This window comes from Acanthopagrus latus, chromosome 14 (assembly GCF_904848185.1).
Source record: "Acanthopagrus latus isolate v.2019 chromosome 14, fAcaLat1.1, whole genome shotgun sequence".
Taxonomy (NCBI): domain Eukaryota; kingdom Metazoa; phylum Chordata; class Actinopteri; order Spariformes; family Sparidae; genus Acanthopagrus; species Acanthopagrus latus.
The window spans coordinates 8,986,767-9,010,420 of record NC_051052.1 but is presented as its reverse complement, the minus strand read 5'-3'; the positions used below and the strand labels follow the sequence as shown (position 1 = coordinate 9,010,420).

The window sequence follows — 23,654 nt, the reverse complement described above, 5'->3', positions numbered from 1 at the left end:
CTGACCAGAAAAATCAGGTTATGTTTTGGGACACTAATGAAACAACAACAACAACAACAACAACAAAGCTCCAAATAGGTCCACAGACAAATTTAATGAAATAAGACTCTGCTTAGAGGTATTTTACGCCCTGTATGAAATGTTATGTTAAACACTTTCACTTTCAAGATTATAACGCTCCTGGCTGGACAAAGACTTAAAGTTGGTGAAGTCCACTTTTAAAGGGGTACAGACACCAAGAAGGCTGCGCAGACACAATGATGGAGCAGTTTTGGATCATTTTTTCTAGAATGATTTTACCACTGGGTGTCACGCTTCTCCAGTTCCGTCGGCGAACTGGTGATTGGATGAAACAGCGGCGTCACCCTCTACGTGCCTCGGTGACGCCCCAAACTTTCCCAGCATGCAACGGGTGATGTCTGAGGAAAGATGGCGGAAGGAGGAGCGGCTGATCTGGATACCCAGAGAGGAGAGGTCGCGGCACTGCTGAAAACACAGCTGAGAAAGGGAGACACTTGGTAAGACTTGAGCTGAAGCCTTTTCAAAGTTGCCGCGTGGCCGTCGGCCGGCTCCGCCGAGGCTGTCAAGGCCATGGAGGATAAGAAAGCCGAGGTGACGGGCCGTGTTGACAGTTAGCTCCGAGCTAGCTAACGGGAGCCCGTCAGCTTCATGTGTGTCAGCTCGGCAGGCTAGCGGTGCTTCGGCTAACGCTAGCTACTAAACTGTCAGTGAAGAACGACAGACCCCACATAATTTCTACACCACACGTTGCATTCTGATGATTACGTGCGGTACTTCCAAATAGCAGTGTCGCTTTTTAAGTTATCGGTTGACAGGATCTCAGTGAGTCTACATTCGTTGGTCTGCTCCAGTTAACAGGCTAGTAGCTAATTGGCTAGTCCACCGAAGCTCCAAGTGGTTTGCCAGTCAGTGGGTTCATCCCGTCGACTTCGGCAGGGCGGAGTCCGAAAAGAAGCACCTGTCAAAATCACAGAGCCAGCTGGCCTGGCATGCAGCAACCTGAACTCAAGTCGGCGTCAACAGTGCTACTGTTACAACTATCAATCTGTGTCAAATTAGCCCCTCAGAGTCAGATTTGTTTGGAGAACTCACAGCAAGGTAGCCTTCTCCTGCCAGAGTATCACCACAATCGCCATTCAGTGTGTTAAGAAAATACCAAAGCCTCGATTTACATCTTACAAACTGCTGCCACACCCTTGAGCAGTCCAGGCCGATCAGTCCCATCTTGCTTTATGAGAGATGAAGTGATACAGCTTCCCTTCTCTGCAGGTACCTTGTGGACAGTCATTGGTTCAAACAGTGGAAGAAATATGTGGGATATGACAGCTGGGACAAATACCAGATGGGTGACCAGAATGTCTACCCAGGACCAGTGGATAACTCTGGTCTCCTCAGAGGTAAGTCAGGTGAAACATCACCACACAAGGTGAACTTTAATCACATTAGAGATTTATTGTAAATAGTGTGTGGCCTGCATGCACCACATTGTCAGTATAGCTTATCCTTCTGGAAGTAGCTACAAAGAGTTGAGAGGAAAAGGGAACAAAAAACAACATTGTTGACTGACTCCATAGAGTAGCCTTTTTTTGGGGGGGTCATAGAAAGCTCTCCAGTGTACCTTTTTTCCTTTGTGTGTTTTGTGTCGTGTGAGACAGTCAACGCAGGGTCAGCGCTGTAAGTGCTGTCCCATAGTGTGCAGTCCCTCCTCCCTCTACCTGCTGGTTTCTCACCCTTTCTCTAACCTCCTCCCTGCCTCTAGATGGGGATGTGCTGGCCATCAAGGAGCACCTCATCGACGAGCTCGACTACATCTTGGTCCCGACGGAGGGCTGGAATAAGTTAGTCAGCTGGTATGGGTTGAAGGAGGGTCAGGAGCCAATTGCACGCAAGGTAAGGGTTCAGTTATGAGAACTGGACTATGAATTGATGATTGGAGAGAGTTCTGCTCGCTTCATTATATAATGCTGGCAAAGGTGCTTCCCTGTGGTGAAATTGTAATGGTTGTGGACTGTAGCTGAGGTTTCTGGTGTGGCTTGCGACGGGTCGAACGGGCAAAATGTATGCAAATGTGGACACAGGATCTCAGGAGGGCAGCGCATTTGAAACAGAAACTTGAATATTTGCAAGAGTGTTACACTACGAAAAATAGAAAAAGACTCAGGCAACTGATATTAGAACTATAGTACAGATACAGATAGACAGTACAGATAGAAAAGTAGAGACTGCTAAGCACAAAGTTTTTTTGGATTGGAAAACTGTAGCCTTTGCTTGTTACAATAAGAAATGCTGCAGTAGGTATTGATTGGCTGACTTAGATGTGATAAGATTAATTCCCTGTATACTGGAGACCTTGCATATGCAACAGTGACTGCCTGTTTCATTCATTCCATTCAGCTGTTTGTTCATTTCTATCATGAAGTGCTTTTATTTATTTTATGGTTAAAAAGTACTTTCACACTCACATTTTGGTAGAGTGAAACAAACCACTGCATTACTGTATGTGTGCTTACAGTTGCTTAGCCTGGAATAATTTAATAACAGCGGCTACAACCTAACAGGACCTACAGTATCAAATCCCGGCTTTAAATCTCACTAGTCATGCCATCATGGCTGCTAGAAGAGGTTCCTCTATCATTCTCTCTCTAGTCTTTCTCCCCCCTTCCATCGACCCTCCCATTTTGCCATGTATGTCGCTGGACGTATCGGGTGGCCGTGGGGTTTCTATTTTCAGGCGACGTTCTGGATGACTGTAAAGAAACATGGAGCGATCTGCGCGACACAACATGCAGGAGGTTCATTATTAGTTTTTCTCTCTCTCTTTTTTTTTTTTCCAACTCCTTGTTTCTTCTGTGGGGTTATCATCCTGAGGTGCCGAGGGGGGAGGCACGAAAGGATTCAGGAGGATTGTAGTCACGGGTTTATCGCTATGTTTCCTTTCCGTTTGTCCTCTTCTGGTCTGATTGCCAGCACCGGCGGAGTGTTCCTGCGTGTCCTTGTTTTTTGAAGTGGAGGAATGCCGGCTGAGGTCACACTGAGTGAAGCAGCTTCTGAGAGGAGTGCGAGAGGCACAACCAGTATGGGAGGAGTGGGGGGGTGGGTGGGGTAAATGGTTTTGGCTCGGCTCTGATTTAAGAAGTTCTGTCAGAGATTGGCGATGAGTTTACAAACACATGGGCGGTGGGCCCATCGGGATATTGGGGTTTAGTTAAGGCAGGTGTGGGCTGGGGGGGGAATATGAGCCGTGTGCATGACTATTGCAGTTCTCAGGGAGATTTGTGAAGTTGGTACTGTGTGTGTGCGTGTATGTCGGAGGGGCTCGGGGGTGAAATAAATAGGCTGGGACCCCTCAGCTGTTTCCACGAGGTGCTGCTAATTTAGGCACTTCACTCTGCTCCTATCAGCACACTAGATGAGTGGCAACCAGGCCAGCAGACTTTGTTCTTTCCGAGACACTTGAGCTAGTACAACCCCCAAGTTACCAGACAATTTTCGTGGTTTGAGGCCGCAAATAATTAATTATAAAGAAGCAATGTAGGAGGTGTACCTGATGGGCTGCTAAGATAGAATGCTTACTAGTTCCTATTCAGAGAATAAGGAGCTGGTTTAGATGTTCCATGTTTGGTTGACTGGCTGCAAAAGCTTCATTTTTCTGACATGATGAGCAGGAGGTTGCTTTTTTTTGTCTGATATAGCGACAGCAGAGATGTATCTACAGGGCTTGTGCTTTGGCTGAACATGTATCTGTCGCTACGTACTGTTTTCTAGTTTCACGCTTTTGCTTGGTGCAGTCAGCTAGTGTAACCCAGATACGACACACAGGTAATATTAAAGAACAGTTGAGAATGTCTGAAATTATCCTGAGGGGTACTTGTATAATATAGTTGTGTTTTCTGCATTATGGCAATTAATGGTAAGAATGTAATGCATAGTATCTGCTTATGCTTTATAAGTACGTATTAGGGCTGACCTGAAAGCCATTGCCATGGTAATCAATGTCAAAATTAGTATTCAAATGCTTTGTTGTTTGTATTTTAAGAGAAAGAAGATATTGTGTCACCTGTATCAAACAAAGGGCAAAAGACCGATAAAAAGCGAGAAATGGAGCTCCTTTATGATGTTTAATTATTCTCAAAACCTGTGTGCACTTCTCCACATGCACAAATACTGTGCCTCGAGCACTTGCTGGTCCTTTACTCACTTTTACAAGAGACTGTGGAGATGGAATAGACAGTTGCTTGTGTCCCCCCTGTTTGTAGGCAGGGGATTGATGGCCTAGAGTTTGAGGAAGGTACGATAGCTTGGGTTCTTACTGAAGCTTCAAGTCCCCAAAAGTGATATCCAGACCAGTGCTAGTACACATAACATTTGATGACACTTTTTGCAATATATTTGTATTTTATCGCTTCATGGGTTCCGTCATAGATTACTTGGGCAGTTAATAATCTTTCCGTTTATTTTTCAGGTGGTGGAACAGGGTATGTTTGTGAAGCACTGCAAGGTGGAGGTGTACCTGACGGAGCTGAAGCTCTGTGAAGACAGCAACATGGACAATGTGATCACCAGACGCTTCAGCAAAGCCGACACAATAGGTAGTCCTCTGTCATTCTGGAGCCTTAACTACATTGCTGCAAGTTGAATGAAATTCAGTTGTTTGATATTTTCATTACTTTGATTTATTCTACTTTTCATTTACACTTTTCTTTTGATTAAGGCTGTTTTTTTTATTTCAAGATACATATTAAAAAAGTTCCTACTGTACAAATGAGTAATCAAAAGGTGAATTAATCTTCATGTTATTCTTGACTTGATACCCATTTTCCAAAGGAAACGGAAAGGAAACGGTCTGTTTAAGGGCTAAAGAATGTACCTGCAATTACTTCTTATTTTAGTATTCACACTAACTAGAAGTTTTTAAATATTAATAAATGAAAGACAAAATGGCTTCTAAAATCCAAACATCCTGTTAAGTGCCTCCATGTTCGATATCACCACATTTCATAATACAGACTTTTGTAGACCATGTGTCCTCATGCTCTGTGTTTGCAGGTTGCAAACATAATAACCAATGAATTCAGTGATTAGTTCTTCCTTTGTTGGTCTAATCTCTCTCCATTCTGCAAATAAAGCCATGTTTCCACCTAAAGTACCCAGAATTTGCAGTCCCAGGAACTACTTTTCAAGGAACTTAAAGCTCCAACACCCATGAAGATTAGGGAAATTAGTCTGCTTATGTATGTGAAAGTGTCACATGTCATGTTTTCGTGCAGCTATACAGCACTGAGATCTGCACTTTTTGTTTGGCACTACAAACCCTGATGTCCAAAGTTCCTGTATATTGAGACCTACATAGCCTGAATGACAAGTTTTTTTGGGGGAAATGCGCAGGAACTTCCACAAAAGGTTCCAAGTCCCTGGAAAAGTTAGTGCAGTGGAAATGTGGCTTTGGTAAACTTGATGCTATTTCTGCTTTTAGCCTCATGATGTTAACCTGTCTTTTTCTTTTCCTTTTTCAAATATTCACGCTTTGCTGTAGATATGATAGAAAAGGAGATGAGGAAGCTGTTCAGCATTCCTGATGAGAAGGAGACCAGATTGTGGAACAGGTACATGAGCAACACCTTTGAGCCTCTCAACAAGCCTGACAGCACCATTCAAGACGCCGGCCTCTACCAAGGACAGGTAGGGACTTTTGTTGTTTTATCTTAGACTGTTTGAATACTTCTGCAAGGTTCTTTGTTAGGAGTTGGTCAAAAATTGTATTTGACAAAATCAACACAGAGATGTCCAAATATGGCTTGCTATGTAGACAGTTATTATTCCTGAGCTCAGTGAAATATGCTCTAGTTTCAATCACCCTTATCAGATAGCTTTTCCATATTTGTGCTCTCTGCCAGTCAGCCATTTTAGGCCACAGCAGAGCAGGGATTCAGAATAAACCCTCAGTTTTTCTGCTTTATTTGAACCAGGTTATCATGACCTGGATGGTAATCAAACTCAAGTGGATTACTTTCTTTTTGGGGCTCCTGTACCGTGAAGTCATTAAGACACTGTAGGTGGTACTGTGACAAGTTTCTTCTTTGTTGCTGTGTTAAAGTTTGAGGCTCTTCAGGCGGTGCTCTTGTCTGTTTCTTTTTATCACTGCTCCTGTTTCCTACCAAGTTTCTCTCCTGGGTAAACACTCAACATAAACCTAACCTAAAGTACATTTGTAAGTAAAAAAAACTTCAACACAGTGTGGTTAGAGCAGCCAAACAGGATTGTATTTATTTGATATGATAGACGGTAGAATTTAAATCATCATCTGACTCTCTGTGGAGTTATGTTAACACAATACAGTCAGGCTGCCGTGTAAATGAGCCAGTCACCTCCCCCAAACCTGCCAACATCTGTGAGTCAGCTGCCACGCAAGCCACTTAACCTCCCATTGTAAGCTGCTTAAGCCGCGCACGCATGTCCTGGCATCCAACTGACGGTCGACCAGAGCAGACACAGCCTCTGTAAGAGCCTAGACTAATGTAGACACCTGGCCACTTTGGGCCAGCGGGCTTCAGATCAGCAGCTGCTCCAGAGGATTGTTGAGCTTCAGACAAATCCTCACACAGTGAGAGAGGGAGATAAGACTTGTCTGGCTCCCTCTTTCTCCATCGGAAATCAGATCTTTGCAGTACGTGGGAAAGTCAAAACACACCTGTGTCTTTGTGTTTATTTATGAAAGATGTGTCTGATATCGTCTCTTTTTTTTAAAGACATTTTATAATCTAATCAAATCTGGAAAAAACAAATATGGATGGTTAGTCTCTTGAGATATGTTTGCAGTTTGACTGTATGAACATCAGCATCAACTATTAGTCGCTGGTAAAATTATTATTTTAAACATCAGTGTTGTACCAGAATTTCACAACCTGCATCCCTTAAAAAAATATCTAATTCGTCTAACTAATCCAAAGAAAAATGCATCTAAATAGAGCTGTTTTTTCCCCCTCAGGGATGACATCTTAAATTTCAGTAGTACAGGGTGTAGGATGGGAACACTTAAAGGTTTAAATTTGTGGAAGCAGATGGAGCCCTCTTTTCTTTCTGCTGTCTCCCACAGGTTCTCGTAATAGAGCAGAAGAATGAGGATGGCACATGGCCTCGAGGCTCCACGGCACCCAAGTGAGTGAGCGGCGCATCACCTGGCTTATATTGCTTTGTTGACTGAAGGGGAAAAAAAAAAAGAATTTACCACAGAAATAGAACGCCGTTACCATGCTGTATCCAAACACGTCTGATTGATATACTGAAGGATTACACAGAATTGGATTGTTAATGACTTTTAAACTCGATCGGATGTGACACAGCAACAGAAATCCTCACCTTTCTTTGGAAATTTCAAATTGATATTGTGCAGCCCTGTGTAAGGTTTCCCTGCTATGTCACTATAGCACCTCATCATCTTCAAAAATCCCCCTCTCTCTACGACTTTGCCTCAGACTACCTCTTTTGCTTGACCTTTTGTTGCTGACATATCCCTCCGTTTTATTTCAGTTCATCCCAGTTTTATTTAATTGACACTCGCGCACCTCTCTGGAACAGCTCCTTATTTCCTCTCCTCTAACTCATGATCTATTCTTTATCTTTTGAAGGTCATCTGGTGCTTCCAATCTCTCTGCTTTGCCAAAGATCTCGCCTTCATCTCTCACAAACAATCATAACAGCAGCTTCAACAGCAGGAAGTAAGGCTTAGTAGTGGGTCGAAGAGCTGAGGGGTTGGGGGTTTGGACGCCAACAGCCAGAGATGGAGTCTGGAGGGTTGCTTATCGATAAGCTAGAAAAAGTTTAAATCGACTTATGAAGTGTTCAATTCTGCAGAAATTACCGCAGCAAGAAAGTGAGTTTAGTTTGATCCATTTGGACTTTTTCTCAGCTGTTCTGCTCAGTTTAAGCACCAACAGCTAGTATGAGTTTTTTCTTGTTCAGGTCTGTCTCTGGCTGTGGTTCTGGGCTTAAAGCTATCTCGTGATGATTCAGCTTTAAGTGCTGATCGCAGGGCGGGGGAAGGGGGGCTCACGAGGGATCGATCTCTTTGGAAATTTCTTCAGTGACAGCAGTGCTCTCTATAAAAGGCCCGTCAGTGACGCTGAGTGCCTTATCAGCATTAGTTACCATATCTGATCCTGATTTTCTACCTTACTCATTAATAAGCGCTGGCAAGGGCTGCATGATTGTGGTTGATTTGATAATTACGTTATCCATTACCTTCATACAACACTTACTGCTAACATTCAAATGATGACCTAAGACTGAACATTTGTTGTCGGATTTAACACCAAAGTACATCCAAATAGCAGGATCTAATTAATGAACCTAGTTGCTTTCATAATCAAATTTAGGAGGCTTTTTTGAAGCCTGATTATTTTTTTTGACTTTGCCTCTTGACAGATTTGAGAGATGAAAGATGTAAGATTTGTTGGCCTGCAGCTCCTCCTCCGGTTACATTCTGACTAACTTAATTGCTGGGATGGAAAATGCATGAAGCCAGTTTTACACTCAGACTTCCTGTTTTATACGCTGGTGTATACTTTATGAATCCTTTCCTCGAACCGGTCCTCTCGGATTCTAATTAATTTTCTCAGCGCTACATACATCTTTACACGCTCACCACCAGCATCGGTGTCTTTTTCACACAGTTGTTGGTCGGAGGACAGCCTAGCCTGAGGGGGTATGTTCACCCTAAAATAATAATTCAGTTGTTATCTTCTCAGGTTGGGTGAAATTTTGTCGCAGACACAGAACATTTCTGGAACTTTGCCGCAAAACAGCACTGCAGCATTCTCCTTAACCAGCTGAAGATGGGGACTTTGTTTTAAATTCAAGAAAGCAACCAACAAACAAATGGCTCCATAGAGCTTGTTAGGTTTAATCTAAGTCTCTGAAAGCCTTGATAACCCAAATTGATGTGAAGAGTCTATTTAACACCCTCGACTTGGGGTCAGGCCAGTGCACTCACTTCAGATTGGGTGTGTGCTTTTATCTTAAGAGCTAAGCAATGCAGTAACGTCTTTTCAACTCAATTTGGGAATTTTGGAGACTTGGATTACATGGGACAAGCTGTATGGAACCCTGTGGAAGTATGATGCAATGCTGCTTTACTGTGAAGCTCCAGAAATGTATTGTGGACTATGAAACTTCACCTGACTTTCCATGAAACATCAGCGCTGTATTCAGAGAGTGTCTACAATCCTGGGGCCGCACAGAATCTTTGAAACTGCCGGTTATCCTTCAAACCAACCATTTTCAAAGTTGGCCTCTATAAGATTTAACTGCCCTCATCTCCGTCCTTTAGTTTTGTTTTTGTTTCATGATGCCCGTTGCACATTAAACATTTACAACTTGGTGTCCTGCGTGCTGAAAGTGAAGCTGACACTCCAAATCAGGAGTTTCGGAGGTTTCACAACACTTGCTAAACTAATAAAAGCCATTGTTAATAATTCAAAAAGAAATCCATGGTAGATCTGTATGTATAATCATACAGCTTGTGTGCTAGCCTATATTTTCTAAAGTTTCTTTATTATTTAACAGTTGTATTGAAATCATAGACCCAACCCAGATATCAGTCAGTCCAGATGTCTTGCTATGTGAAAGTGAGTAACGGCTCACTTTCTGTCCAACTTTCAGTTTCTGCTTTGTGAAAACGCCACTGTAGCATGAATCAGTGTTTGTCACTAAAGCACTGGGACCCAGCGTCTGTCGGCCCCCTGCTAGAGAGCACTGCTGGGCTGTGGGTGGAGCTTTCACCTCTGCTGTCCAGTAGACTTTACTGTCCCCTGCTTCCCCCTTATGTGTGTGATTTACTGCATGCTCTTTGTGTGTGTGTGTGTGTGTGTGTGTGTGTGTGTGTGTGTGTCTCTCTCTCTTTAGATATAGACACTCTGCACTGCATTTTTTTTTCTTGATACTGTTGGAATGCAGAAATAATAGCCACGAGCTCGGCCACCCTGAAAAATCAATATTGACGAAGAAGGAAGGTGTTGAAGTGAGGTTAGCCTGTCCTTCCTACACTCAGTGAAAAGAGAATCTCTCCAATTATTTTCCTCTGCGTCTGGCCCTGCACTGGGAGTGTTAGTTGCACTTTGTCATTTCGCAGCTCGGCTTCATATTGTCTGATGGCGGTGGCATCTTTCAGATTGAGGGATGCAGAGAGTGGGTGACTTGGGGAAATTGGATCTTACTCCCAGCAGCTCTCCTGTCCCTGATTCACTGGTGTGCCAGAGCTGTCGTTTCCTCTGAATTATGCATGGGGCCTCTTTTTTTTTTTTTCATATGAAGTGTTCCAGCATTACATAACACTTGTCTTTTTGATTTTGCAGTATTTGGCCCAGTCTGTTTAGTGTTGGTAACAGCAGTTAAGTGTCACCATCTTACTAGGCGGTGTCCCCGCATTCTGGCAGGCAGGTTCTCCCTCTCTCTCTCTGTCTCGCTCTCTCTCTCTCTCTCTTTTACCTCTCCTCTCCCCCGAGCTCATTGCGATGCACACGTTCTGCAGTCTTAAGTGACCTTCAGAATACATTTCATCTGCTCCTGCTCCGGCTCCTCTCATCGCCTGCCTCCACACGCGCTCACACTGGCCCCGGTGACGAAACCCGCCCTCTCTTAAGGGGGTTACTTTATTTATGAAAAAGCCTCCCTGTTTATAAAAGCCAGCATACAGGCAGCCGTGGCAGGCAAAAGAGGGAGTGTCAAGGTGTGCGTTTGGCTTAAAATGGGTGCGAAGAGTGTGAATGCGTGTGTCGAGATGAGAGCACAAGTGTAAGAAAGGGGGATAAATGGTGTGTCGGCATGAGCGAACGTGTTAATGTGTGTGTATATCTGTGTTAGAGAGAGCTACTGAGAGAGAGTCAGGCCTGTGAATACTGCAGCCTCAGCTGGATGCAGTGGATCAGCTGCTCCCTCCATCCCCATCTCATTTCTCCTCTGTCAGCCCCCCCCCTTCCTCCCCCCCTTGTACTGTCCGCCCCTCCCCCCTATTCTCTCTGCCTCTCCCTCTCTCTCTCTCTCTCTCTCTCCTTCTCCCTCCCTCTCTCTCCCTCTCTGTGCACCTCTAGCTTTGGTAGCAGTAGTCTTGAGCATCCTTGCTGCTGCTGATGCTGCTATAAATATCCGCCGGTAGCCGTAGAGCAGCAGAGAGCAGCAGGCAGGCCAGAGGGAGGAGCACAAGACTAGAGGACAGGACGGGACGGGACAGGACAGGACAGGAGGGATCTGAGGCGGAGAGGATAACAAGATGACAGGCGGTCGAGCTCGGAAAAGAAGAAGGGGGGAGAAGAGAAGAGGGGAGCTGCTTAGTTAGCTCTAAGAGAGAGGAGGAGTGTGTGTTTGTGCGTTCTGTGGTTTGGTCGTTGGCCTGTGCTGGACTCGGAAGTCAAATTTAGGCCTAAACTTGGTCCAGACTATCCCCAAACTGCTTCTGGAGGGTTCAGCTGAGGACTTAACAGTAGAGACTGGAGCTGGACTTTGCTTCACGGCCTCTAAAATCCAAGCTTCGCATGCGCCGCCGGACACCCGGAACCAAACCTCATCCCAACCCCGTCCGGGCTGCCGGTCGCTCAGTTTGGCGCGGACATGTGGGCCGGCGCGGGGCTGAGATGTCATGCTCCTGTGTTGCTGGTGGTGCCTGAGGCCTGAGGCGGTGGAGCTGGACAGCAGGAGGGTGGACCACCACCGCGTGCTGAACTGCGAGGCCACTGCCTCCACCGCCATCACAGCTGTTTCCCTTGACCAGTGGGAGCCAGAAACGAGCAGAGATGCCTTGCAGCCCTTGCAGAGGTCTGCTGAGCGCTGCAGTTGGACTAGCTTGAAGCTGGATTGTAGTTTGTTGTTATTGGAGGAAAGAGTGGAAGCTGGTGGCATTTTTAGTGTATTTTTGAGTGTATTAACAACTTTATCTTTATAAAAAATCAATGTATACTTAGTTAACTCAGTATGGGTGTGTTACATTATGTGTTTAACTTTTCCTTTGCGTGTAGCAGTTTGACAAACTTTATCTCACCTCCTATAACCAGCCTGTTTGTACTTCTCTATGTTTATTGCACAGTGTGAAGAACTCGAGCTATAGTTTGCCATCTTACAATGCCTACAACAGCTATGACTACTCAGACCAGAGCAGGCAGAGTGAGCGCTCGGGCCTCTGTGGACTCTCCAACCTAGGCAACACCTGCTTCATGAACTCTGCAGTGCAGGTAACGGAATGCCTTCAGGGAAAAAATATTGAAAGTCATTACGATTCTCTCCCAGTCTTCAAATATTTGTGAGCCCCGTGTCTGTGCATATCATGAGTGCCAGCAGTGACAGCCTGGAAGTTTGCAAAGCAGTTCTTGTGAAGAGCCTAAATCCGCCCTCTGCTGATTATTGCCCTCTCTCCTGCAGTGTTTAAGCAATATCCCTCCACTGACGGAGTACTTCCTCAAAGACAAGTACACGGATGAGCTGAACGTGGACAACCCGCTAGGCATGAAGGGGGAGATCGCCAGAGCCTACGCCGAGCTTATCAAGCAGCTGTGGACGGGCAAATACAGCTACGTCACCCCAAGGCCTTTCAAGGTGACATAAAGATTCTCTCAGGAGTTTTCTATGTTGGGGTCACTGTCAAAACAATGCTCTGTTTCCACATTTTTGTAAGGAAGGGTCTGTAAAAGCACTATAGTCACTTATGGTAGCCGTTACCTTTCTCACTGTATTGATCTCTAGATCTGGGTAGAAAGCATCCCAGTTTTTTTTTCTTTGTTCTGTTTTTTCACGTGTCCTCCATCCTTCAGACCCAGGTGGGCCGCTTCGCCCCGCAGTTCTCGGGCTACCAACAGCAGGACTCTCACGAGCTGCTAGCCTTTCTCCTGGACGGCCTTCATGAGGACCTCAACCGCATCAGGAAGAAGCCCTACATCCAGCTGAAAGACGCCAACGGCAGGCCTGATAAGGTGAGATTGAGATGAAAGTGTTGAATTGTGTCCAGATCCTAAAGTGTATACAGCTGTCCAGAGATAAAGGAAAAGTGTTGCTCACGTCCTATAAAGTATGACTCAATGTATGTGTTTTCATTTTATATGACTCATTTATATACCTCTGTATAAATAGTTTGAACAATCAGTTCTTCTGCCTTTGCTGTTGATCTCAGGTGGTGGCAGAGGAGGCGTGGGAGAACCACATCAAGAGAAACGACTCCATCATCGTGGACATCTTCCACGGCCTTTTCAAGTCCACCCTAGTGTGTCCTGTGTGCTCCAAGGTCTCTGTGACCTTTGACCCTTTCTGCTACTTGACCCTGCCCCTGCCCATGAAGAAGGAGCGCACGCTGGAGGTCTTCCTGGTCCGACTGGACCCTCTGGCCAAACCTACGCAGGTAACAATTAAAGTCTGGGAGAGCAACAGTACGACCTCGTGTGAGGGCAGAGGGTTAAAGGTGGCGTGTTTCTGTTTCAGTACAAGCTGACCGTGCCGAAGGTGGGCTACATCTCTGACCTGTGTACCTCGCTCTCTAACCTGTCAGGGGTGCCTGCTGAGAAGGTATAAACATCACAGTCATTTCCGCTCCAGGCACTAACCCCGCTCACTTTAAAGGCTCCCTGCCTACTCAGACACAGCACCTTGTGGGAAAAGAAAATGTTTGCTTCCTTTTCCTGTCGATCAAGGAGCTGAATAAAAAAGGCAGAAAAGGAATATACGGAAAATGCAAATGAAACAATACTCCAACTCGTAACAGTTATTAACATTCAAATTAGTCCGTGTACTAAATAATATCAAGCATTTGCCATATGTCAGGTTGATAAACCAGTGTTTCCACAAATCTCCTCCTGACATCTCCGTCCACGTGTCTTTCATCCCCCTCCAGATGATTGTAACCGACATCTACAACCACCGTTTCCACCGGATCTTCGCCACCAACGAGAACCTCAGCAGCATCATGGAGAGAGATGATATCTATGTGTGAGTGTGGAACAGGCACACTCTGTTATCTCAATTTTGACGGAGCATTATCTTTTACGTCTGGCTGAGTAGAAGTATCACGGCCTTGTTTACTGTCAAGATTCAGAATCATTTTAATTGTTATAGTGGAACACAAGATAATGAAAAGTCTTTCAGAAAAGAGACTTCTGTATGCTTCCTCTGTACTTCTGTATCTTTTCCAAGATGTCAGAAGGATGAACAAACGTTGGCTGTTGGGGGATAAAGAAATAATTCCTGTAATCACATAACACTTTTCTAGATTGCAGTAATGTAATAGATTACTGTTCCTAAATTCAGTTATCACATTACAGTTACTAATCAAACAATTACCATGTCATTGCTAGGGTTACATAAGACCTTCATCTATCTGTCAACTGAGCGGATAGAAGGTTTTCAAGCACGCTTACCCAACGAGCGACGCTAATCTCTTTTGATATCCATGAAATTCAACACAGCTCCTGTCGAGGCGCTACACTCTGTACAGGCTTTAGTTTACTCCTGAGGAGGGACAGATTGTCTAGCAAACGTTTTGAGAGACTCCTCCTCATGAGGGATAACCACAGTGATAAATACTTTACATACGCTGGGCTAGTCTACCGTAAAGCCATCGTTTACAGTACGACAGTGACTTTGAGAGTGAGAGTTTGTTTGAGTGTGTTTGCTGTGTTAAATGCAGTTTATGTGTCACTTAAAGACCATAAAAGAAAGATACTGTTTATTTCCTCATTTATAAAGATCAATGTTACGTGATATTGCTCAGGCGATGTTGCAGAGAAACGAAAAGGTAATGAGTAATGTCTAATACATCGCGGTTTCTGTGTAACGACGCCAATGCTGTTTACTGATTGAAAAGAAAAAAGTATTTGACACTGAATGCGTGGTGTCATTTCATTCATTTAATATTTGGTTTCACTTTTAATTGGTTTTAAATCTCCTTGATGGCTCTATTGATCATTTTGACATTGGAGATTTAAAGCATAGACCAGTTGGCTCTCGACCAATTTAAATCACCATATTTGCCAAGGACAGAACTATCTTGGCAATTGGTTTTCCAAACAGCACGCGCTTCTCTGTGCAGATTTGAGCTGGCGGTGAACAGGGTGGAGGATACGGACCACGTAGTGATCCCGGTGCACCTGAGGGAAAAGTACAAGCAGTCGGGCTACAACCACACCAGCACGCCGCTCTTCGGACAGCCCTTCCTCATCGCCGTCCCCAGAACCCTCAGTGAAGACAAACTCTACAACATGCTGCTGCTGCGCCTCTGGTACGTCCACGTGCATCTCCGTGGCGGATCATATTGACACTCGCCTAATGAGCGTCAATTTTGATGACCGCAGATAAGTTTGTCTTATCTACAAGGCATTATGGCATGGAATCAAGAAGCATTTAAAAGACCTTTAGAAGACATTGCTCAGCTTGATTAAATAGGTTAGAAAAGGACTAAAAATGGTTTTGTGTTTGAAGCCGGTTCGTTAGATCTTCAGTAGAGGAGGAAGAAGAGGATTGTGAAGAGACGCAGCCAACAAAACAACACACTGTCAATGGTAACGCCACTAATGGACTGCTGGAGGAGGGGTCGCCAAGTGAGTGCACAAACACCCTCACCCACACACATGGACATGTTACAGTCTAATACCTGCAAACCTTATCTTGATTTGTGCCTCTGGGCTTTTGTTATTTACAGTCAATAAAGTGCTTAAAAATCTCGTCCGTCCTCCCTCAGGCGAGATGGAGACCGACGAGCAGGACGACGAGTCCAGTCAGGATCAGGAGCTGCCCTCCGAGAACGACAACAGCCAGTCAGAGGACTCCGTGGGCGGGGACAACGAGCTGGAGAACGGCGTGGTCGGCCCTCAGAACTCCACCAAAGGGCAGCAGACGGCAGGGCACAACAAAAAGAGACTTTTTACATTCCAGTTCAATAACATGGGGAAAACTGACTTCTCGCTCATCAAGGAGGACACCAGGCAGATCCGCTTCGATGAGGGACACCTTCGGCTCAGTGGTAGAAACTCATAATGTCCTCAAAATATATTCATGCTCACCATTTAGTGTCCAATCATTACATTTTTAATGGAATGGAAGGTATTTTTTTATTTTTGGTATCTTACACTGTAAGGATAATATGTTAATTTATAATTGAATCACAGCCCAGGAAAGTAAATTAATCCTTTTGTGAGCACCAGACTAAATGACCCTGCAGATAAAGGGATGAAAAAACTGAGTGATAAATTACCATGATGGTAATATTAAGGATGACTCGTGGTTTTGTGTGCCCTCGTTTTCACAGACCGTTCTTATCTCTCCTTGGACTGGGAACCAGAGATCAAGAAGAAGTACTTCGATGAGACCGTCATCGAGGTAAAGAAAATATTAATCTGATGCAGATATCCAACTTTACTGTATAAAAGCAACATAGCAGCAGTCTGGTGTCAGGTTTCAAAATATGACATTGTGACCAGGCAGGAGCAGCGGGAAGCCCTGGTAACAAGCATGAGTGACTTATAATGTGAAGGTCACAGTCCTGACACCTGCAGCAGCCACTCGATCCTAAAGAAAGGTGTTAAACCTCCACTTTTCATTTAATTAGTCTATATTTAACTTGTGGGTGCCAAAAGCTTGTGTAACTCTTATTCAGAGTAAACCATTATCAGTTTTGTTCTAAAGGGTGCCGCAGGATTTAGTCCTAAATCCCGGAAATTAGTTGGTAATTTCACACTTTCAGTCCTCACAGCTGGAGGTCATGGGGCTTTTCCAATGGGTTTTTGGTTAGATGCCTGAAATAAGGTCTGTGGTAAACCAAGTGAGTTGTTCACCTTTTCTTCTACAACATAAAAATGTCAGTAAATACCCAAATTGTGACTTTTAAAGCATTTGCGTATCTATAAAAGGGCGGTTGCTCACAAGAAGCTAAATGAGACTACAGACGTAATGGGGACATTAAACGTTATCACGCAGAAAGCGGAAACTCTACTTGCAAACACTAACAAGTGTGTGTAGTCGGAAGCTTAATGGTGAAGATGCTAATTTTCTGGGTTAGCCTTCATACAAATATGTCGAAACGAGAGGGACATGACAGGAACACAGCAGTGCTATGAGAAGTGTTTTTCCAACAGCTGCTATGTGTGTTTGTGTGACTGAGAGCAGGACTTTGACAAGCACGAGAGCATGGAGTACAAGCCCCAGAAGAAGGCCTTCTTTAAGCTGAAGGACTGCATCGAGCTGTTCACCACCAAGGAGAAACTGGGAGCCGAGGACCCATGGTGAGAAAACTGATCACCGTCATGCTCAAAACACACAAATGTGGTGGGATTGACCGCATCCGCTAACATGAAATGTGCACGCGGCTTCGCAGGTACTGTCCGAACTGCAAGCAGCACCAACAGGCCACTAAGAAGCTGGACCTGTGGTCTCTGCCGCCGGTGCTGGTGGTCCATCTGAAACGCTTCTCATACAGTCGTTATATGAGGGATAAACTGGACTCGCTTGTTGATTTCCCACTCAGGTACACACACACACACACACACACACACACACACACACACACACACACACAGAGACAGAACACAGAGGAAAGGCAATAAATCACAACAGCAGAAGACTGCGTTTTCAGCAGCTTGTCCATTGTTTCTGTTTTTACCTCATCTACATACAATATATGCAGACCTAGTGTGTACGTATAGATGAATAGTCTCATAGTCTCAGTCTCGCATTAAGACTTTGATTAGGTTTTTTTTTCCGTCAGTAAAATAAATTCCATCTGAAACATTTCATACCATACATTTTTCATCATTTTGTTGAGAAGGGCTGCAACTAACGATTATTTCCGTAATGGATTACTCTCCCAATCATTTCAACAATTGCTCTATAAAGCATTTGGCCTATGAATTATGAAAGAAAGGTTTAATATCACAGTAAAGTTTATGCACTAGGGGAAGGTTGCATCGGGAACAGATGTAGCGAACAATGAATCATGAGACTTGAGCCTCCACAAAGTAGATGGATGAGAACATAAAATCTGTGTGAAATACGTGAAACAGACATCATGTTCCCTGCAAGGTTTTCCAGCTTCTGAGGTTTGACTTCTAACATACTGTGTGATTTGTTTCCTGCAGAGATCTGGATATGTCTGAGTTCCTCATCAACCCCAACGCTGGGCCCTGTCGCTATGATCTCATCGCTGTGTCCAACCACTACGGAGGGATGGGTGGAGGCCACTGTAAGACTCTCCACATGTCGCTAAGCACTCCTTCCTGCCTCCCTCTGTGTTCTTTTGGCGTGATACCATTTTGATATTATTCGTCTTATTATATGTAAAACGAGGCAGATTTTCTCGCTGATGTTCGTTGCTTTCTGCGCCAGCGCTCCTCATCACTCCATGAAGCATAATCAAGAAACATGTCTGAGACCCTGTGGTTGCAACCAGGCAGCAAGCATGTTGTTGCTGTCAGTCATGACTGGTGTGTGCAGGTCCCTCGTCGAACAGAGCTTTGTTTAACTCTGAAGCTCACCACAGGCATCACAGCGGGGCGGCCCGCTGCTTTTTGCACCGTCATTCTGTTGTAATTGCAGCCAAATGATGCTTGTTAGTATGTGGTTAGTATCTGGAGTCACCAAAAGAGCTGTCAGGAAGTTTTAGATGGGTGTGATCTAACTCAGTGATGATCCACAGCTGTAAGCGAGAGACTTTTTCTCCTTGGGTGTCCTGTTAAAGAAATGTCTCATAAACAGCGAACATACTGTGCTGAACTGAGAGAAACCTGTCTAATGCTTCCTTCTTGTCTTCTGCTCAGATACCGCGTACGCCAAGAACAAAGACGATGGAAAGTGGTACAACTATGACGACAGCAGCGTGTCTCCTGCCAACGAAGATCAGATAGTGGTGAGCATCCTCATTATGCAGGCAGCCAGGCAACAGTCCTCATGTACATTCATCACAGGCAGTTCTGCCGGAAAAAAGAACCAGAAAAGTTAATTTCATCAAAGTAATTGGGATTAATTATTACACTGCAAAACAGTCCGATTTCTCAAAGATGTCCAGCTGTGGTGGCAATCCCAAAAAAAATGAGGTCCTGAGAAGTCCTACTGTTGCTATTTTGGTAGAGTAATTTATTAGGTAGTGATTGGCAAAGGCAACTCAAGCAAGTGATTGAAGCCAGTAAGCCCACGCTGGAACAACGTGGAGTCTCTGGGCGGTATTGAGAACGTTTGTAAAGGATTTTACTCCTCACTACCTACTGATGCTTTCACTGTAGCACAGACACAGGTGAAACTTTCAGTGACATGCATAGAGGTAAAATATTGACACTGAAAAATTGCAAACTATCCGTCATCATGTGTTGAGCTTGTTACTTTGGCACAAATAATGTGATATCACTAACTAACAAGATACGGGAAAGTCGAACAGCCGGAGCTGCATGTACAAACCCTCAGCTGACGTTTTTTCTCAATGTGCGGTGTACATTTCCAACGAACACTCCTAAAACCTGAATAATATCAGAATATTCCACGTGAAACGCAACATTCACCATATCCCAACAGAATATCCAGTTTACATGTCATATTCAGAAAAATAGTGGAATATTAAGTAAAACATGGTCTGTGTGTCACACTTTACTTTCTGACCTCCCCAGCTTGTCTGAAGACGCTACTCACAAAAGACTTTACGCAGCTCCTCTTTTATTTATGAAGGGCCTGATATTTTACTGATTCTTCTTTCTTATTCTTATTCTATAGACATCTAACTGCAAACAGAATGTAGAATGAAGACAAATAGACAGTTTATAGATTGTAAAACAGCTGGGAACTGTCGTTTTTAGTAAGTGTTACTTGAACAGTAGTAAAGAGTGCGTTTGTTGGGGACTGTTTCCATTGAATGCACTCTGAGCGCTCTGGTGAATGTTTTACAGCAGCTGGCTTTGCATCAGGGATTGACTAAATACTAGTACTACTTTTAAGTACTTGTACTTTACGTGAGTATTTCCATTACTCCTTTCTACTTCCCCTCCACCACAGTATGGAGGCTTTTTTCTACACCACAATACTTAATAACTTTGGCTACTTTACAGATTAACAGGCTGTTACTTGTGTTGTGTAAACATAGTTAGTGTGGGGGCGGAACAGTGAATGAGACCACAGACTGTTGATAGCTGGACAAAAACCCCACAAATTCCCATAATTAGAAAAATGATGAACATCTGAGTCACTGATGTTGCTTGTGAGTCGCATCAATTCATAGTTTGGTTTGAATCCTTTTCATGGTAACGTTGACAAAAATAAAGAATATCACCAGACTTCTTGTCTTCTGACTTCCTCTGGATGGACCGATGAGTCATCATTTGTTTTAACCAATTAGAATTCAGGAGGTAATCCCACAGCATGTTTGTCTTGGGGAAAAAAATGTCCTGGGGGCAAGCTGTAATTAATGCAGTCTAGGGCATCCTGTTGACTCATCGTCAGACGCTCACAATAAATGCACGGTCATGTTATTCAAAGTGTTTAAAGTCGCTGCAGCAGGGAGTTGTTTGTGCAGCCGACTGAACTTTGTCGTCTTTCCCTCAGTCCAAAGCTGGCTATGTGCTGTTCTACCAGCGGCAGGACACGGTGAAAGGCACCGGCTACTTCGCTCTGGACCGCGAGGAAGAGGAGGAGGACGAGGAGGAGGAGGAAGGAGAGGAGAACGAGAACGAGAATGAAAACGAAGGCGAGGGGAGACAGGAGAGAAAGACCGCCTCCTCTTCTCAGGGTGCCGCCCCTGCCTCCGCCGCCTCTGCCGCCTCCGCCCTGAGCGACGAGGAGGACCTGAACGAGAACCGGCGCAGGAAGAACGACAACGAGCAGGAAGACGAAGAGGAGGAAGAGGAGGAGGAAGAGGAGGAGGAGCAGGTGCCCAATCGAGACGTCGCCATGAAAACCAACTGAGGCGTGCGAGGACAGGAATAAATGGAGAGAGAGAGACTAGGATCTTTCCATCCAAAGCCATATGGACACACAGCATGGCAGCGGGCGCCAACGGTCCCACCCAGCGGCTCGGACTCGGCTCGCACGACAGGCAGAGCCACTGCGGGGATGACAGGGAGCTGCCGGGGTACGCCAGATATCAGGGCCCTCCTCTGTGGTTGGATCACTGTGTGTGTGTGTGTGTGTGTGAGTGTGTGTGTGTCAAGTGTGTGAGTGTGTCGCCACGTCCATTCGTTAAGATTTGCTCACCTGCTCTCTGAAAAGACTCACATCAGGGCTGATTTGGAGGCTTCACAGTGCTGTGGTGTGGCGCTCTGACTCGCCCTCCTGCTTTTTTGTGTTCCTTTTGTTTTTTTATATATATATATATATTTTTGAGAGCATCGTCGGCATATCATTTTACTATCATTTAGACCTTGTAAATATTTTAAACACTGAATTACATTGGGTTTTCATGATGCGCTGAAACATTTTTGAACTTGCACAATCACCAACCATCCATCTTTTTTGTTTGTGTGTGTGTACTATTGCTAGACATACTGCAATTGTGTAACAACTTTCTCAGAGAGTTTACTTCTCCCATAAAAAGTTTAGGAAGCTGCCTTTAGTAAGCCAGCGGCGGGATGCGTCTACTGTCTAGACTCGGCGTAGATACGTGACGCTCGTAGTTGTGTGGTTTTACAAAGTGTCAAACAGCCAAACTGTCCCAGCTTCGTGCTGCTGCTCCTGCCGCTGCTGTGATCTCGCATTTTTAGACAGATTATTAGCATACTGGCATGAACTTTAGAGATTTAAGGTCCTTGCTTTCCGCCGTCTCGCTCTCTCTGATCTCCTCCAAAATAAAGCGGGATTGAACAGTCATCCTGCTAACTTTGCAAAAAAAAAAAAACAGACTCAAAAACTCTGCGTGTTTTATCTGCAAAAACATGAAATCGGCGTAAGATGTATCAGGAGCTCCAGAAGCACTCTGTCTTAACTCCGTTCCCTGATATCTGTTTAAAAGTTAGCTGGCAGGCTCAAAGATCCCACCACCCCACCCCCCACCGACCCGTTATTCATAGGTGGTGTTTAAAGCTTTACCACGGCTCTCTGCGCTCTCTCTCCTCATATCAGAGGCACTGTGAGATTAGAAGAACATCGGTGATTTCGCTGACATCAGATGGCTCGTCTCTTGTTTGCGTCACCTCGGCCTTAACTCTCAATCTCAGACCAGTCGCCTTTTCTTTGCACATCACTCAATCAGCGCCGCCTTTCTCTCGCACGGCCCCCTTCACACACCTACACTCACGTGCGAATGTCCATACGATTTGTTGGTTTGTCTGCTTTTTTTTTTTTTTTTTTAATCCACAAGAGGGCCTGAATGTATGCTGAATGGAATGAACACTGACCAGATGTATGTGGTTGATGCCTTTTTGATTCTCTATAGGGCCAGATGTGTGTGTGTTTTTTTTTGTTTTTTTTCCCCCTCCTCATTTTTTTTTTTGTTTCACAGCTCCCTTTTTTGTTTCTGGTTTGGTTGAATGCGATGGTAATGGGTTCTTAGCCTTTGATATTAGCTGTATGAAATCATGGGTACTGCTGAATGCGTCCCTTTCCACATGGCGGGGGGGTGGATAAAAGCATCTTTGTGGTCCTGAGAATGAAAGGGGGAGGGAGGGGAGGGGCGGTGGGGACAAAAAAAAAAAACAAAAAAAAATCTATGGGGTGAGTCAGCCTAAAAGGCCTTTCAGCTTTTGGGATCATGATACAGTGAAAATATTGTGTGGCAGATTGTTGCAGGATATTCCTCCATCGACGTAAAAACTATTCTCCATGGTGGAGTGTTAATGTTTTTCTTTTTCTACCTGTTCTTTCCACTGTAAAAACAGCATCAGCGCACCTGTTGTCGCCTCAGAATATTAGACGTGTACCATGCCTTTCTATGAGCATCTCTGTGCTTTGACTTCAGTGGGCTTCACCGCCTTCGCCGCTGCCTTGCTTTTCGGGCGACTCACCCCATCCTGAATGAGATGTGATTGCTACTATAGGCTTATACAATATTGTACATAAGAGTTCACTCTGTGAGTGCACATTTGATAAAGTTTATTTATTTATATGTAAGCATTTAATAATAAACAGACAATATATTTAAAACCTTGGCAAGACCTGAAATGTCGCTGGGAGGGAAGGGAGGGAGGGAGGGGGAGGGCTGTGGATGAGTCCACACATAAACACTAGTTTGCAAAGTCTTGCCTGTGCTCTCGTCAGGGAGGGAATATTTTTAAAGAAAGGATGCTTCTGTTGTTTTGGGACTTTTTTTGTAAAGAAAAAAAATAATTCTAATCCAGACATCCTTGCATGACGACATTATGGGGGTTTCCAGGTTTGGCTGCACTTGAGTTCACTTGGGTTTACATTTGAATTGTGCATGTGTATTTATACACAATCTTCAATAAAGTTGTGTAAAGCTTCCTGCCGGTCTCTCTTGTCTTTGGTGTGTGTTGTTTGGTTTTTTTTTTAATCAAAGTTAAAGGTGCGCTGTGTAGTTGTTGGGAAGACATTTTAACCCGAAGAGAAAGATGTTCATTGATTGCTACTTTCTTATGTTGTCTGTTTTCATGACTGAATAAGTAAACTGAACGTAAAGGACAACCCTATTCTCCTCTGAGAGCAGTTTGTTAATTCAGTTTGTATTATTACTTCATTAATAC

The 23,654-nt window shown here is 44.4% G+C and overlaps 1 protein-coding gene across 4 annotated transcripts; it reads left to right on the top strand.

Moving 5' to 3' along the window:
* Positions 1-94: 94 nt before the first annotated feature.
* LOC119032598 (ubiquitin carboxyl-terminal hydrolase 15-like) lies at positions 95-23,416 on the top strand. 4 transcript variants are annotated; one of them, XM_037121990.1, is made up of 22 exons: positions 95-518; positions 1,291-1,418; positions 1,781-1,911; positions 4,484-4,610; positions 5,555-5,700; positions 7,115-7,176; positions 7,647-7,736; positions 12,095-12,239; positions 12,427-12,600; positions 12,816-12,974; positions 13,172-13,396; positions 13,477-13,560; positions 13,886-13,980; positions 15,080-15,268; positions 15,469-15,587; positions 15,689-16,009; positions 16,295-16,365; positions 17,152-17,267; positions 17,360-17,509; positions 18,120-18,223; positions 18,798-18,886; positions 20,566-23,416. In XM_037121990.1, the coding sequence occupies exons 1-22, from the start codon at positions 430-432 to the stop codon at positions 20,923-20,925; spliced, it is 3,174 nt and encodes a 1,057-aa protein (XP_036977885.1). In that variant the 5' UTR covers positions 95-429; the 3' UTR covers positions 20,926-23,416. The 4 variants fall into 4 exon arrangements, with proteins under 4 accessions (XP_036977885.1, XP_036977887.1, XP_036977886.1 ...); XM_037121991.1 differs by having other exon boundaries at positions 96-518; positions 15,728-16,009; XM_037121992.1 differs by lacking the exon at positions 7,647-7,736.
* Positions 23,417-23,654: the final 238 nt, after the last annotated feature.

Excerpts from the sequence above, each read along its gene's own strand:
- LOC119032598 (XM_037121990.1), top strand. The coding sequence starts at position 430 with ATGGCGGAAGGAGGAGCGGCTGATCTGGATACCCAGAGAGGAGAGGTC. Across the intron at positions 4,611-5,554 it reads CAGCAAAGCCGACACAATAG|ATATGATAGAAAAGGAGATG; the intron begins GTAGTCCTCTGT and ends GCTTTGCTGTAG. Across the intron at positions 15,269-15,468 it reads ATGCTGCTGCTGCGCCTCTG|CCGGTTCGTTAGATCTTCAG; the intron begins GTACGTCCACGT and ends TTGTGTTTGAAG.